This window comes from Rhododendron vialii, chromosome 11a (assembly GCF_030253575.1).
Source record: "Rhododendron vialii isolate Sample 1 chromosome 11a, ASM3025357v1".
Taxonomy (NCBI): domain Eukaryota; kingdom Viridiplantae; phylum Streptophyta; class Magnoliopsida; order Ericales; family Ericaceae; genus Rhododendron; species Rhododendron vialii.
Window position 1 is genome coordinate 24,782,963 of NC_080567.1, and position 16,249 is coordinate 24,799,211.

At 35.9% G+C, this 16,249-nt stretch overlaps 1 protein-coding gene across 3 annotated transcripts; it reads left to right on the forward strand.

Moving 5' to 3' along the window:
* The first annotated feature begins 9,522 nt into the window (after positions 1-9,522).
* On the forward strand, positions 9,523-14,588 carry LOC131306469 (tubby-like F-box protein 8). 3 transcript variants are annotated; one of them, XM_058332726.1, is made up of 5 exons: positions 9,523-9,676; positions 10,831-11,271; positions 11,398-11,485; positions 12,242-12,374; positions 13,479-14,588. In XM_058332726.1, the coding sequence occupies exons 2-5, from the start codon at positions 10,921-10,923 to the stop codon at positions 14,197-14,199; spliced, it is 1,293 nt and encodes a 430-aa protein (XP_058188709.1). In that variant the 5' UTR covers positions 9,523-9,676; positions 10,831-10,920; the 3' UTR covers positions 14,200-14,588. The 3 variants fall into 3 exon arrangements, with proteins under 3 accessions (XP_058188709.1, XP_058188708.1, XP_058188710.1); XM_058332725.1 differs by having other exon boundaries at positions 9,550-9,726; XM_058332727.1 differs by having other exon boundaries at positions 9,575-9,736.
* The last annotated feature ends 1,661 nt before the right edge of the window (positions 14,589-16,249 follow it).

A 16,249-nucleotide genomic window follows, 5' to 3' on the forward strand; every position in this document is an offset into this window, starting at 1 on the left:
TTTTTTTGTTGATTTTTCCCGAGTACCCTTAAAATTACATTCTAAACACATTGAGCGGCTCACATCATCGAAATTCGATCAGAAAATGGAAGAAATGAGGAGATCATTATTTTAACTAAAATAAGGACCTTCTCATTTGAAAATGACTATATATATATATATATATATATATATATATATATATACATGGAGGAACAAAAAAGCATGCATGGAGATAAAAACTACAGTACTTATTAAAAGTATGTCTATGCCTTAAGGCTTAAACCAATAATTATTCATTGGATCAGTACTGTCTCAACTCCCATATAAACCATCTGGCCTGCATTAATCCAGGTAGGTAATCACTGATTTTTTTAATTAAGCGAGTATTGGACAAGTGTTGTGTTGGCCTGTATTTAATTAAGATACTGTTAATTAAACAAGTGGGATGTTAGCCCATGGATTTTAAAAAGACATGATTCATAACTACTTGCTCACATACCAGCTTAGAAAATATTAAAAAAGGGTAAGAGGTGTAAGGAAGGGAATATAAAGAAAAATATTATTTTTGATTATGGTGGAAATATCAGGATTTTTTTTTTAATCAACGAAGAAACATTTTGTTAACTCAAGAATACGGATGTGGGCCCTGCCATGATTAGGGCATGACGCACAAATGGGCCCATCCTAGATTCAAAGACAAAAGTGTTACATTCATGATTCATGACACCCCAAATTTTATGGAACAAACAAAATGAATGATGTTGATCAATACTTTTTCGCCTTCAAATGCCTCACTTGTATGTCCCGACGAAGCGTGTTGCGTCACAATCAAAATAGACCCCTCAAAAATACAAAGTACTAGCATTGTTGCAAATAAACACAGGCACGTACATTCGAATGGAACTTGCCAAGACTTGTAGGAGGGGAGTGTGGGTGATAAATAATGTCGAATTTCTTTTGTTAATTTTCAAGAGAAAATGAATTAGATGATTGAGTTTTGAGTTTGTTAATTGAAAAATGAAGATAAAAATGGAGAATTGCTGTTAGAGTTAGAGTTTGTTATTTGACTAAAATTTCTCAAATTTCTTCATTAAAATTCACACTTTTACTTTCATCATTGAAACCTGACTTTTGTTAAGTTGTTCATTAAGCAACGTTGATCATATTTAGGCACCGTTCAGCTGACTAAAATAAATACTTTTTTTTTAATTAAATGTGATGTATTGTGAGAGAATGACTTGTGGTAAGAACGTTACTACTTTTTATCTTGTGAAATTCTTAGAAAAATTTGAAGATATTTGACTTTGCATTACACTTAAATAAATAAAAATAAAAGTTTTACCAATACAGAACGAGAGATCACCTTGGAATACATCTATGTTGGAAGTATTAATTAGTTTTTTAAGCATCCCCTGTTCATCTAAAATATGGTACGTAATTTTGACCTTGTGATTAACGGCATAATCAAGCATTTGATTTCAGATCGATGCATATCATTACTATTTTCTTTTTCTTTAGTTCTTTGGAGTTTTAAAGAAAGGGCAAAGTCCACTTTCACCTCTTGTAGTTATTGCTATGTGTGGATATCTCTCTCATGGTTTAAAACTGACCACATTCAAAACTAACCACATAACTTACCTGTGGTTTTGAAAATGTGCAGATAGACCCCCTGCCGTCATATTTTCCATCTATATTAACGGACACAACATTAAAAGACCGATATACCCTCATCATGTCCCTTGATTCTTCGTCTTTTTTAAATCTAACCACACAATCCCCTATACCAAAAATTGAATCCAAACTGTTGATATTGTAAATTTTGACGAGTACTACATCTATGCCAAAATTCAAGTCAATCAAAAAATGAAAAACTCATGGTCGAATCGATTTTGTTATGAAATTAAAATTTCAAATTTGAATTTACTAAAAATTAGATCACTTGGTTATTGATGTCTGATCGAGATGATTTTTTACAAAAATACTCTATTCTTTATTTAATATATTATGAACGACTCAGATTACATTCTAGAGGCGTGTGAGATGCACCTCTGTTAATATTAATGGAAAACATGACGACAATGGATCTATCCGCATATTTTCAAAATCACAAATAAGTTATGTAATCAATTTTAAACTATAAGAGAGGTATTCGCACATGGCGATAATCAGAGAGGACGAAAGCGGACTTTGCCCTTAAAGAAACTCACAGGGCTAACTAGATAAGACCCACCTCATGCACACATAGATCAGTTGGCGATGGAGCTAGCTATCACGTTCACTTTCTTCCCTCTCGATGTGATCAATGGGGCAACTATGCGAGAGATGACAAGTGCTGATGTACGTGTTTGTAGGAGAATCAGACAACAAATAGCGTATGGTGATTTTCTCTGATTTGGAAGTTTTAAAAAAAGATTGACATACGTAAGTTATATACAGATGGATGAGTTCGATTGACATTTGAAATTCAAGACGTGAGTCGTCCTAAAGCATAGGTCCCGTTCTAGAAATCTTTTTAAAAAATAAGCAGGTTGTTTCATATTTTTAAATTTAAAAATAATGTAAATGAAAAATATTTTTTTAATTTTTTTTGCATTGTATAAAAGATCTCAATGAGATCTTTCAAACAAAATTTATATTGCATATTTTTAGATTTCAATAAACTCATAATTTTTGAGCTTGAAATTACATTCTTAAAAAATAAGGACTTTTTCTTCATTCTGGAACGGGGCGGATTGTTCATTTACTATTTGTTTGGATCGCACAATATATTATATATCTATATAAAATTCAACCTTAAAATTCGCATTCTATGTTCAAACGGATCTAGAAAATAAGAACATTGTAAATAGGGCAAAGTCCACTTCCACCCCTTGTGGTTTTGATTATGTGCAGATACACCTCCTGTGGTTTAAAAAGTGTGCACATAACCTCCTGTGGTTTTAAAATTGTGCGGATAGACCTCATGCCGTCATGTTTTCTATCCATATTAACGGAGGTGTATCTCACATGCCTCTAGAATGTAATCTGATTCGTTCATAATGTATTAAATAAAAAATAGAGTATTTCTATAAAAATTCATCCCGATCATGCATCAATAACCAAGTGATCTAATTTGTAGTAAATTCAAATTGGAAAATTTAATTTCATAACAAAATCGATTCAACCATGAACTTTTCATTTTTTGATTGACTTGAATTTTGGCATGGACGTACTATTCATCAAACTCTACAATATCAATAGTTTGGATTTAATTTTTGGTATAAAGGATGGTATGGTTAGATTTAAAAAAGAAGAAGAATGAAGGGAGATGATGAGGGTATATCGGTCTTTTAATATTGTGTCCGTTAATATGGATGAAAAACATGACGGCAGGGGGTCTATCCACACATTTTCAAAATCACAAGAGGTTATGAGCACACTTTTAAACCATAGAGAGTGTATCCGCACATAACCCACACCACAAGGGGTCAAAGTGGACTTTGCCATTGTAAATATATTGTATGGAATTCCGATAACAGAATTGAATGGTTAAATATATGTATATATATATATATATATATATATATATAAAATAAAACAGAGCTGTGTTTGAATCCAATAGACAACCAACGCTCTAGATTTATCCCCTCCTTTTGCATAAATCTCTGCCCTCCATTCTATATTCCTTTTTTAGTCTTAAATGTTTCCCTGATATAGAATTAGATGAATCAGTAATGAGGTATGATTTTGATTTAATTTTATTTCCTTTTCCAAAACCTAATTTTGTTCCCTTCTCCTTTTGGTTCAAAATTTGAAACCCTCTCTCTCTCTCTCTCTCTCTCTCTCTCTCTAAACCGTGGTTCAAAAATTGAAAGGTCCTTTACCCCTTCAGTTAGGGTTTTTTGTTCACATTTTTGCAACATGAATATGAGTTCATCCAACAACATCGATGGCAACAAAGTTCTATTCTTCCGGTGCTCCTGTTTGGGTCTTTCTGTTCAGGTCTTTTTTTTTAATCGCATCAAAACTCGATTACGTAGGGATTATTTCTAAATTAATTTATGATGTTTGAGTTTTTTTTGCAGCAGGTTTACCTAACAAGTTTATAGGAAAATTGAGGTACACTTAAAGTTTTTGTTTACATTTATCCATTCACATACTTATGAATTTTTACTATATTGAAGGTAGACGGTTAGTTTGGTGAGATTTTTTATTTCTTCTAAATCTGCTTTTTTATTTTTTGAATGTAGACAAAAAAAAAAAAACATATCTTTGATAAAAAGACGTGATCGCTATGTGTGATAAAAAGCCTTGGTGAAGAACTCATATTGGCTGTCTAAACATTTAAGTTCTTGATTAGGTAGTATTAGCTCTATTTCCTTTCTAATTTTATCTTTCGCAATTTTAATTGGAGTATAGCCGGTGGTCTTCTTCCGTAATTTTATCTTTGTTAAGATTAACCTTAACAAAGGGTTAGTTTGTTTGGTTATTTTATTGGAGACTTGATAAGTGTACTCGCATGTGATTTTTAATATAAAAGGCATCTTTGATGAATTTCTCATAATAAGAGTGTTTTGCAAAACTTAGTGATGTTGTTCAAAAAAGGGAGGGGAGGCTGATCTAATGAATATGATTTTTTCCCTCTGTGGTAATTCCAATCAGCTACTTTCTTCCTTCTTTTTTTTCAAAACAGAAATGAGAGAGAATAAAGGGTTTAAAGGGTCCGACGAGGTCACAGGAGGCGGAATGGATGTGTATCCCAATTTTAACCAACCAAACAGGTAATTCAAGTCGACTAATAATTAATTTCGGGGTGGGGGCTAAAAGTATATGGAATTTGCTATGATATCTGTGCTAAAAATGAAACCTCTTTTTTTTGTGGGCATAAAAAAGTGTTCGTTAAAATCATGGAAAAAAGTAGCCGGACTGGGTACTGAAAAGGGCAAGTCAAACATCTAAAATCGGACAATGATTGGAACGAAGCCTCTCAAATCCAAATTAGAAATCGGATGATTCATCTTTAAAGTAGGATATTTAGAGCAACAAGATATATTTGTGCCTTAAAAATGTGTGAAATTATGCCGAATATTCAATGAAAGCATTAGACAACTATCAGTGGCCAATTAGGTGAGAATCAATTTGAAATTTCTGAAGTCAAACAAACAACGTGTTTTTGTTCTAAATACATATTACCTCTCTAGGTGCAATCCCACTTTATTTTTTGATTTATGTTTGTGAACTCTCACTGTGATGAATCACTACATTTATGTTTGTTTTGGTATACAAGGTTCTAAAAAGAACGGAGTTGAAGTAAAGCTACAACTGAATGCTTTGTATCTCCTGGAACCTCTCATTGGGAATGAAAGATGAAAAGAATGTTCATATGCCAATATTTCTTATCATTTTATTCTGCTTCCTCTAATATTTCTTTCGTTTGGTAAGTTGTGGGGTGGACATTGTTGAATATAAGTTAGATACTAAACGAACTTAGAAATAAGACATCTTTGGTTTCACTGGTTTTGTAAAATGTACTCCTTAGTATTTTTAAAAAACATGTCGGTTCCCCACCCCTGAAACAACCCCCCCCCCCCTTTTGAAAATGAAGAGTTGGCCTTCGGAAAAACATCCACAAATCCTCCGTAGGGTTTTATCCCCTTCAAACCACGTTTAGGAACTGCCTGTTGCAACTCCAAGAGATCTCCAATTGTAACTCCAATTTTTTCATTAGCATTTGTCTTCAACAACCATTACCAGTGAAACCCAATCCAGATGTATATACTGAAAACTTATCTTTGATCAAGGTATGTGAGATATTTTTATGTTTATGTTATGTAATCACTATTATAGTGCATTGCATTTTATTGATATAGTTTCGCTTTGTCGCCAACTAATTAAACATTATGTTTTTTCATAGCAAGGCCCTGTATAATGGGTGCCATATGAAAGGCCATGAATTAATTAGTGTACTGCAGTAGGAGGGTTATTTTATTGATCATGGCTTTGGTGAAATAAACAGATTTGGCAATCTAACTTTAGAGGATTTGTCAGAGAAATGCTTCCTAATGTAGGTATTGAGACGACTGATCAGTTTGAAGTCATAGTTCGTATTAATTCGAAATTTAATTTTGTTTTGGCCACATCTTGCTAAGGATTTTGGAACTCTTTTAAATACAAAGTAATTGGAGTGTACATTAAGACTGAATTGTTTTGGTCTTGAGATTCTATATTTCCTTACATGGCTTTCAGCATTAATTTTGTAGTTTGACCGAAGACTCCATTGTATTACGGTAAGTTAATTAGGTAGAGATGTTCCTTATTATATTGCATTTACATTCAGTCATGACTTCGAAGTTTTAATATCATACATGAATTTATTTTACAAATGATTTTTTTTTGGTGTAAGAGAAATCATATGGCTGAGGTTTTGGTGGTCTAATAAGGATTAGCTTTTGGTGGTATGATACCGTTTAGAACCTTTTTGTTTTGAATTTGCTTGCCTTCATATTTTATACATTTAGTTGGAATATAATGACCAAAATGCTTTGCCAGCTATGTTTTCCATTGCCACGCCATAGTACGCCAAAAGTGCCAAAACACCTTTTCATAGGCATCTATGTACATATTGGCTCAAATTTGCTTGGCTTAGCGTAATCTATGAAGTGACGAGTTGTGGATGGAGTGAAACTCATTGCTTGAAACTAATACTATGGTAAACATAATTTTTTTGTCTCATTAGATTCATTACCAACATGATCTCTATTCCAGTTTCTTATGGGAATTCCAATTCTAATTGAAGATTGTGTCTTTGTTGCTTTTTTGATGTTGCGTCAAATTAATATGCGGTAGGACAAATAAAATATTTATTTTGATAATATTCTTAGTTTTGTTAATTTCTTTTTATTAGGTTATGAAGCAGGGGTTGGTGTTGCAGATGGGAGAAACTGCATGAGAGAGCTATGGAGGTGGGCAGGTGCATAAGGATCACATGCAATGGGTTTCAGTTTTCATGCAGAAATATTGCAAGATGTGAGGTCCTCCTGCTATTACTAGAGGGAGATGAGAATAGAGGATTTGATTATGGTAAGAAGTGGAAAGAGATACGAATGGGTTGAAGTGGCTTAGAACGGGTGAGAATCTAAAGGAGGATTCGAATGTAAGTCATGATAAATTGGGGTTTGAAATTTATTATGGTTGATTGTGTTTTAATAGGTTAGAGGACGAAGATGGGTCTCTCATTGGTATTGTGTCTGGTTTTGTAATTGCTATTGTATACGATTTGTTGAACGTGCAATCACATTACGTTTAGGCTAAGATGACATTGTTTGTAGTTAATTTCACTTCAAGTGTGAGTGTGACTGACTCTCGATGGAGCTGTTGAATTTTAGATTAGTCAAAGCGGTCCCCACTAATTAAAAATCGATTTGTGTTGGGGTCAAGTTATGTGGGTGTGTGTCCATAGGCACGATTTTGCTGAAGAGTAACGACACTAAAAGCCAATTCCCATGCCGCATTCTTTGAGCCGTGCCTTCAGGCACGGGCATGCGCTAGTATATATATAAACTAAAAGAAAATATTTTACATACATTTATTGACTACCAATAAAAAGAATTGTGTTTGCCAACTCATGCCATGATTTTCGGGATTACATTGTGATTAAGAAGTATTAAGCAACCTCTAGTCTTATCTTATAACTAATAGTCCTCAATAGGATTCAGCGAAAACTTCGAAAAAAAAAAAAGGAAAAAAACATCGTTATTCATAAACTATTTTTGCAAAACAACAATAATAGTAGCTTCTCCCATAGCAACAACCACCAATTGAGAGAAGGGAGCTATCAGAGAGCTTGAAGACCGATGTATTGCTCCTTTTCTCGGACGTCTCTAACTAGCTAGTCGGATTACACAAATAGAACGTGCATGCGTATCAAACCGATATTCTCTCTCAATCATATTCCTTAAACTTATTGAATCACTAGAGAAAATATCCATCTTAGAAAATGTGTAATGCTTTAGGACTTCTACAGTACTTTTTCTTTCATTAAATTTACCGAGTTGGCAGACTATCCATCTTCCATTAACCCTCGGCTGTACAGGAACAGGTTAGGTTTGCATATTCCTAATTAATCTCATTCATTGTTAATTTTATATGCTTTTACAACTATTATTACTAGTGCTACCACTAATGTCATTTAATGGGTACTTATTCTTTTCACTCAAAGTGGAAAAGTAATTTTTTTTTTCGGTTGAAACATAGAACGAAAAGAAAACAGAAGATTCACCAAAGACGAAAAAGTTCGAAACAAATGTTTGTTTCTTCTTTAGTGTTGTGCTATATGAACTTCTTTCAAAATTGGTTCACAATTTTATTTTATTTTTGATTCCTCCAATCGAGAAGAAAAATTAATTGGTCTAAAAAATTCTGATGTAAAACTAAACAACATTAGGAAAATAAATAATATCGAAAAAAAATACCAGAACAATGATTTAGGAAGAATTTAGCCTTTAAATTCCTTTAATTTTCTAGTTTGATCGAATGAAAGAGGTACTTAACGAATAGTATTGCGTTAAAGTTGTCATTCATACTATAGATTTGTTTTTTTAGTCTTTAGACAACAATTATTTTTCTTGCTTGCGTTTATATTTCAAGTGTGATTAATGTTTCTTAACGACTTAATATTACCATCTTTCTAAACAAAAAAAAAATGAAATAGATTCATTTTTCACTTGATTGTTAAATAACATACTCCCACCGTCCCTTATTTAGAGTTCAGTATTTCATTTTGGGTTGTTCCTTAATAAGTGTCCATTTTGTAAAGTTAGTGGGTAAAAATGGGTGCATTGTCTATTTTGTTCCTAAAAGTAAATTCCATTTTGAAAAGTTAGTGAGTAAAAATGTAATGATGATGAGTAAGTAGGGTAAGTGAAGGAAAAAGTTGACCTGAAAGGTATAATGATGATGTCTTTTTAATAAGTTGAAGTTACGAAACAGGACACTTAAAAATGGACGGAGAGAGTAATAAATTCATTCTCTGTGTCACCTCTTTGGTTAGGACATTTATGGTGTATTTCACTAATTAAAATAAATACTTAATTTGCTGAATTAAAAATGATATATTGTGAGAGAATAACAAATCTCGCAAAACGAAAAAATAAGTACTTAAAAAATAAAAATCTTAGCGGAATATTTTAAATTCTTCCGGCATCAATAGAAGCTATTCTGATTTGGATGTATCCTGAAATTGTTTTCTCGTTTTCTTATAAAATCGTGATCCTATCTTAAATACGACTTACATATTCTAATCCAACAATAATGACATATTTTAATCTCAGATTTTTTAGGTGATGATGTTTGCGTAAACTCGTACCACCGGCCTTTATTTATTTTTTTTAAAGAAAAATTCCAAATCTAAACCCAATTATGCGTTGCCGTCTTACCCCCTTCCAGTGTTTTCCGGGAGTAGAGAGTATAGCACAATCCAAGCAACCAAACACCACCACAAAAGGACTAATTAGGTTTAGAGCGGGAATTAAATACTAACCCCATTATCTGTCATTAACAATTCCTAAACAGTTCTCTAAACCGTATTTACGCATACGTGGATTGAGATTCAGAAACGAGAGAGAGAGAGGGGAGGAGAAGAGGCCTTCCCCTTCTAGAGAGAGAGAGAGAGACGAAGCGAAGGATCTGATGATAATCTCTGGAGTTCTGATAGAAGGCGAGTGAGCTCACTCACTTACTTACACATCTGATCTGAATTCTAATTTGGTAATTTCAAGTCTCAAGATGTCCAAAGATGTTTGCTTTTTTCCCTTCTGATTGGTAGATTTCATGGGGGGTTTTTTTAGATTCTTATAATTGGGTACAAATGTTGTTGTTGTTGTTTTTTTTAAAGTACTTCGTGATGCTTTGTTCGGCTGATTTTATGTTGTTCTCTGTGCACCTCTTTGATTGTTCTGTCAAAAGGGTTGAAATGACATCTGGGTTTTGCTAGTTTGTGGATTTGCTTGTGGTTGGACACGGAAGTTGTTGCTAATTTGAGTCCAGCCCTTAAAAAGCTCAGATTTTTGCTCAGTTTGAGTAAAACCTTCATTTGATATGAGTGCGAAGCTGGATTTAAGCATAGATTTGAGTGAAAGATTCACCAATGGAGAGTCCTTCATTTGAAAGCCAAAATAGAGAGGTTGAAACTTTCGAGTAAAGAAAGAGTCTCCCTTGATTAGGGTCTAAAATGAAGGAGCGGAGAAGGATTTGATAGGGTTTTTACTCAAAAGTTGTTTGTGTGATTGTGAGACTCATGGGCTTTGGAATTTTTATGAGCTTAGGCTGTGTCTTGTTCTTGTATTCTTGTGTGAAGTGACCATAGTTGGTCTCTTTCAGTGAATCTAGTCTCTGATTGTTTACTGTTGGACTATTCGGTTGTTTACGTGGTTAGGCTGTGTTTTGCGGTTAAGTGTTTCCAGTATTCCCTATTTTGCTAATGCTTTCAAGCGCTGTAGCATGTTTCGGCATGTGTTGCTGCTCTTGGTTTTTGGCTTTAGGAATTTATTTTCTGGAAATTACTTCCACTTGACCTAGTGGTCCATTCTGGTTGTCATTTCATGGTTTTATCTTATTTTATTTTCAAACGATTGGAAAGTAGGTTTAAGATTAATGTCATCGCAGTTTCAAAATGTGGTTAAAGGCGCGCTGAAACCATTTTGCTTTTAGTCTGCAATATTAGGATGCTTTTAAGTCCATTTGAGGCTTGCTTTTGTAGGAATCTTCTTTTCTGGCTTTGTGCTTTTTCCTCATCCATCCTTGTCTCTTCTTTTCCTTTGTCCCTAAGCTTTGCAGAAAATATATTTGAACTAAAACCCTTTGTGTATGCAGTTGCCTATATACAAATGCCATTGATTTTGGTCGACATTTGGCTTAAGTAGAAAGCTTTGGAGTACATTATATGTGACCAGAGTAGGGTAAATGTCATTCCGTAGCATAGTTCGTGATGTAAGGGATGGTTTTGGAAGCTTATCAAGGCGGAGTTTTGAGTTGCGACTGACTGGCCATCGCAGGGGGAAATCTCATGGTGCAGTTCATGAGTTATATGACCACCAGTCCATTGTTATACAGAATAGCTGCTGGGCTAGCCTCCCACCAGAACTTCTTTGCGATGTGATTAAGAGGTTAGAAGCAAATGAAAGCACATGGCCCGCTCGCAAACATGTTGTTGCATGTGCTGCTGTGTGCAGGTCTTGGAGGGAAATGTGTAAGGAAATTGTTCAGAGCCTTGAGTGTTCGGGAAAGATTACTTTTCCAGTCTCCCTAAAGCAGGTGGGTTTTCTAGTTTCTGGTTTTGCATCTTGCTTTTTTTCATTATCGCTTAGATGTTTTTTAAAACTGCCCGCAATGTATTTTGAAATTGTGTCATTTTCATGACATCATATTCTTCTTTTACAGCCAGGGCATCGAGATGGACCCGTTCAGTGCTACATTAAGAGAGACAAAGCTAATCTAACTTATCACCTTTTCCTTTGCCTTAGTCCTGGTAAGAAATTGATCTTGATGATCGTTTGATCCTACTAGTGTGTGTACTTTTAGTTTGTTGTTCCTGACCTGTCCTGTGGAGATCACTAGTCATGTTAAAATGAGTGTAATCAGCTTCCATTTGGTTTGTCGTTATTTCATGACGTTGTTTAATCGGGGCAAAAGTGCAACCAGTGAGTTCATGATGTTGTAATATATATGCAGCTGTTAAGATGGTTGAACTTAGTACATATATGTTGGATAATGAAGCTCATATCCTTTTGGCTTCAGGCCTAAAATCATGAACGTAAGTGAATCTGCTGTTTGATGAAATGAAACTTGTTCTCCAGTGGGATAAGAATTCCAGTCCTGAGTCTAACATTGGTTTCTGGAAATACTTTCACTTGTGAATGCAGTCTTGCTTTGTGCCTTTGTTTATATTTATCTTCCAGTTAGATCATGTTTTTTACCTAAACAGTGGTTGTCTGACGTATTCTAAAGAACTTTAAACCCAGACATATTAAATTTGGACGATAAGTGGCTCAACATTTGTATTGCTGAATAAATTTGCATTGCAATGGAGTTAGAATTCAGTAACCTTCAGCTCTGATAAGCTCAACTATAGAGCTAGTACTGATCCTTTTTTCTTTTTTTTTTTTCTGTAATCATTCTTACTAAACACTTGAGTATCAATTAATTGATGCCCTTCAATTAGTTTTCCCACTTGTTTGCCTTTGTCAGTTTTACCTGAATGTTCTTTTTTTCTTTCCTTTTGCAGCTTTGCTTGTTGAAAATGGGAAGTTTCTTCTTTCTGCAAAACGGAATCGGCGAACTACTTACACAGAGTATGTGATCTCCATGGATGCGGATAACATATCAAGATCAAGTAGCACTTACATAGGAAAACTGAGGTAATGGTGTTAGTTATGATTCTAAGAACTTACACTGCTCAACATTGGGTTACTAAAGCCTCATAATTTTAGTGAATACTCGTATTGCTGGCAGCTTAAGACGTCGAAAAAAATATTTTCCAGCAGATTGAGTGAACACGCTGGATTTTTACTCCTTTCATGCTGTCAGAAAATGTGTGACCCTTTTGAAATGATCTATGCTATTCTTGCCTTTTTTTCATCCCAAATTTTTGCTTCTCTCTTCTTCTGTTTTATCCGGAGTTCGTACTTGGATTTAGAATTTGGCATGAAAAATTTCAAGTCTAGAACGAATCGATTTGAATTCCATGCTTGATGCGCCTATTGGGAATTGTGAGTTTCATGTATGGTGTAAATTGCTGCAATATATTGCCAGCTTTTTGTGCTTTCTTCCATTATATTTTAGTTACCGTTTTTCCGATTGATGGTGTTTTTTGGATCTTTGTACACTGTACAACCTATGAAGTTATGGTATTGGGCTTTCTTCATAGATTTTAGCCACGATGCATTTAGTACCAATACTCCTTTTGCATATCTGTTCTGCTGTTGAGGTACTCCTGAGAGCTCCTGAGAACTTGAAAGTGTGGTAATTGAAATGGAAAAGCTGTTTCTAGTAAAATGGTGTGTGATGGTTTGTAATGCTATTTTAGGACTACTTCTCAACCTTTCTTGATTGTTCAGAGAAAAGTTCTTCAGCTTTTGTAGCGTAGGACTTGAATTGGTTTTTTAGATTTAAGAGGTGGTACTTTCATAATGTGTTGGTAGTATCATAGTATGTATATTGCTCTATCGTCTGTATATTTATGTCCTCTACTTAAGGGCCTGAAGATGAAATTTACTGAAAATTCGGGTGGTCTGTGTCCTAGATTTTGATAGTGTGGAAATAAGTTTTGCCTTTACTGCGCTCATTGGTATGTGTTTATTTATACTTTGCTAGTACTTATGTCACGTGCTTTACGCACATGCATTTGAGGATCTTCTTGTCTCGAATTGTTGATATAAAAATGTTAAATTTGTTGTCTTCACTAATTGTTGCTCATTTGATACTTACACGGCATTCATTTCTACATCTTCCACTTGCAACAGGTCAAACTTTCTTGGTACGAAATTCATAATTTATGACACACAGCCACCCTACAATAGCGCTCAACCTTCCACTTCTGGGCGTACAAGCCGCCGGTTCTACTCCAAAAAAGTTTCTCCCAAAGTCCCTACGGGCACCTACGACATTGCCCATGTCACATACGATTTGAACGTGCTAGGCACAAGGGGTCCACGGAAGATGAATTGCATCATGCACTCCATCCCTGTTTCAGCCCTCGCGCCAGGAGGCTCCGTCCCGGGTGCTCCTGAGTTGCTTCCCCGTTCCCTTGAAGACTCATTCCGTAGCATCTTGTTGTCAAAAGCGATCGATAACTCAGCAGAGTTCAGCAGCTCTCGGTTCTCCGACATCTTGGGCCCACTTGAGGAAGGGGAAGAATCGAAGGATGGGCCTTTGGTCCTTCGGAATAAAGCTCCAAGGTGGCACGAGCAGTTGCAGTGCTGGTGCCTGAACTTCCGTGGGAGGGTGACTGTTGCTTCTGTCAAGAATTTCCAACTAGTTGCTGCTGCTGCTGCCACTGAAGTAGTTACTGGTGGTGGAGTGCCACCTCCTCAGGCCCCCCAATCTGATCCTGACAAGATCATCTTGCAGTTTGGTAAGGTTGGGAAGGATTTGTTTACAATGGATTATCGGTACCCTCTGTCTGCATTTCAGGCTTTCGCCATCTGTTTGAGCAGCTTCGACACTAAGCTGGCATGTGAATAGAAGGAACAAATAGGGCAGGCAGTCTGGTGATGGTTTTCTTCTTATTCTAGAGTTGTGTAGGTTGGAAGTTTGTATGTATCATATGGTATGCATATGAATATGGCTGGCTGGTGCTAAACAACATCTCCACGCCTTGGAGGGAGGTTTCGTTTCTTTTTCCATTTCTGTTTCTCTTTTTTTGTAATATTTCTCTTTTCTTATTTTTTGTTTTTTGCACTGCGATAAAATCGTTGAATGTATCAGTTGTATTTGTTTTGTGTCTTGAATTGAAAACTTTGAAGGTGCCGGGCGAACTCAGTATCATTGGCCTTCAAAATTTGTGACCTAACTATTTGTTGCAAGGTCTTTGTGGGACTCTGGAATGGGTAGCCTGTTGAATTTGTTGTTGAGCCTGATTTTGTAGCATATCTGGGTTATTTTCGTACCTACCTGTTTGTACCATACCTAATCTTGACCAGATTTTCGGCATGAGAACTTTTAACCAGGTGTTTGGATCATGAATTTCTAAGGAAAAGAAACGAGGTAAAGAAAAAGGATAAGAAGATAATGAAGTGAAATGCAAATTTCACCATGAAAATTCTGGAAACTAAACCTTAAAGAATGATCCCCGGCCATTCGTGGCTTCCTTTAGACAACGTGGGGCTTTTTCCAACAACATCCTGGTGGGATATCTCGTGTTCATCACTCACCCGTTTATGAAAATACCTAGTGACAGAACCGACCGGAGAAAACAAAACTGCACCCCATGTCCTTTGAATCCTTACCTGAAAGCTCCCCTATAAAGGGTCAAGTTTGTACTTCCAGATGAGTAGAATTGACTACTTGGCCTGATGTTGGCTCGCAAACCAGCTAAGTGAAGCAAATTCTATATACATCTTTGGAAGAAAATCCGAAAACCCATGTGGATTGTGGACAATGGAAAATACAATTGAAGCCTTCTCAATTTTGTCTTTAGAAGGGGTGTGTGTGTGTGTGTGTGTGTGGGGGGGGGGGGGGGGGGGGGGGGGGGTGGAGGACTTAAAACAATCGGAAATGGACCCCAGTTGAGCCATGGAGGGCCATGGCAATGACAGATTTTGAGCAGTGAGCACTACTAGAGCATCTTACTTACAATACGGTCAGAAATCCTTTGACTCTAAACTTTGTCCCATTTATCATGGTTGGTGCCGTCGCGTCATATGATGAAGTAGAAGAGATCTCGAACCACGCAAGTTCTGAAGCAGAGTGCGAACGTGCATGCGACCAAGAGTTCATAACGGGAAGGGTCGCGTGCCTAAGCAATAAGCACCGTCAGATTCTCCAAATAATCCATGACTTCAATAGAAAGCCAGGGTGCACCTTCCCTGTTTTTCCCTGGGAATCCTTCCCTGGCCTTTCCATGCTGCAGAAGACACATACCAGAACATCGTCTTCATGTGAGCTTAAGTAGTTTATATGTGAGAATTACAATGTTTACATCATTTCTTATCTCATCCTGTAGATCCATTGGACCACTGATAATGCACTTTACGAATTGACAATCTTTGGCCTTAAAAAGAAACTTATGTGTCTCTATACCATGACTGAGCAGCGAGCACTGGTGTCAACTTTTCTATTTAGCTCCCTATTGATTGGACAAAGTCTATAAAACAAACTACTGGGGCATCTGATCAGAAAAAAGAAAAAGAAAAAAACTGCCGGGGCATCATCGGGGCATTTGATTGTCCAAGCTATCAATGAGAGAATATAACATTACATGGAATGAATAAACCCCCATACTGATAGGGCACCGCTTCGTGTTTTAAACAAACATACCCCAACACCCGTGTAACGAGACTTTCTCTTCCGTCTTTCGTACCCACGATCTTAAGAGTTGAATCAGATGCTGGACATACCTTGTTAAAATCTTGTGAATTTGGCAAACATAGTTTTCTGTTTTGTTCTGCTGGTGAAGCTGTTCTTTTCAAGCAATACTAGGTGGGAATTGAAAACAAACTGCTGCCCTCAAAAGAATGCTGGTGTGTACATGCATGAATGCACATATTATTAAGCAAGTGATAAGGGTATATAT

Excerpts from the sequence above, each read along its gene's own strand:
- LOC131306469 (XM_058332726.1), top strand. The coding sequence starts at position 10,921 with ATGTCATTCCGTAGCATAGTTCGTGATGTAAGGGATGGTTTTGGAAGC. Across the intron at positions 11,272-11,397 it reads TTCCAGTCTCCCTAAAGCAG|CCAGGGCATCGAGATGGACC; the intron begins GTGGGTTTTCTA and ends CTTCTTTTACAG. Across the intron at positions 11,486-12,241 it reads TTTCCTTTGCCTTAGTCCTG|CTTTGCTTGTTGAAAATGGG; the intron begins GTAAGAAATTGA and ends TTCCTTTTGCAG.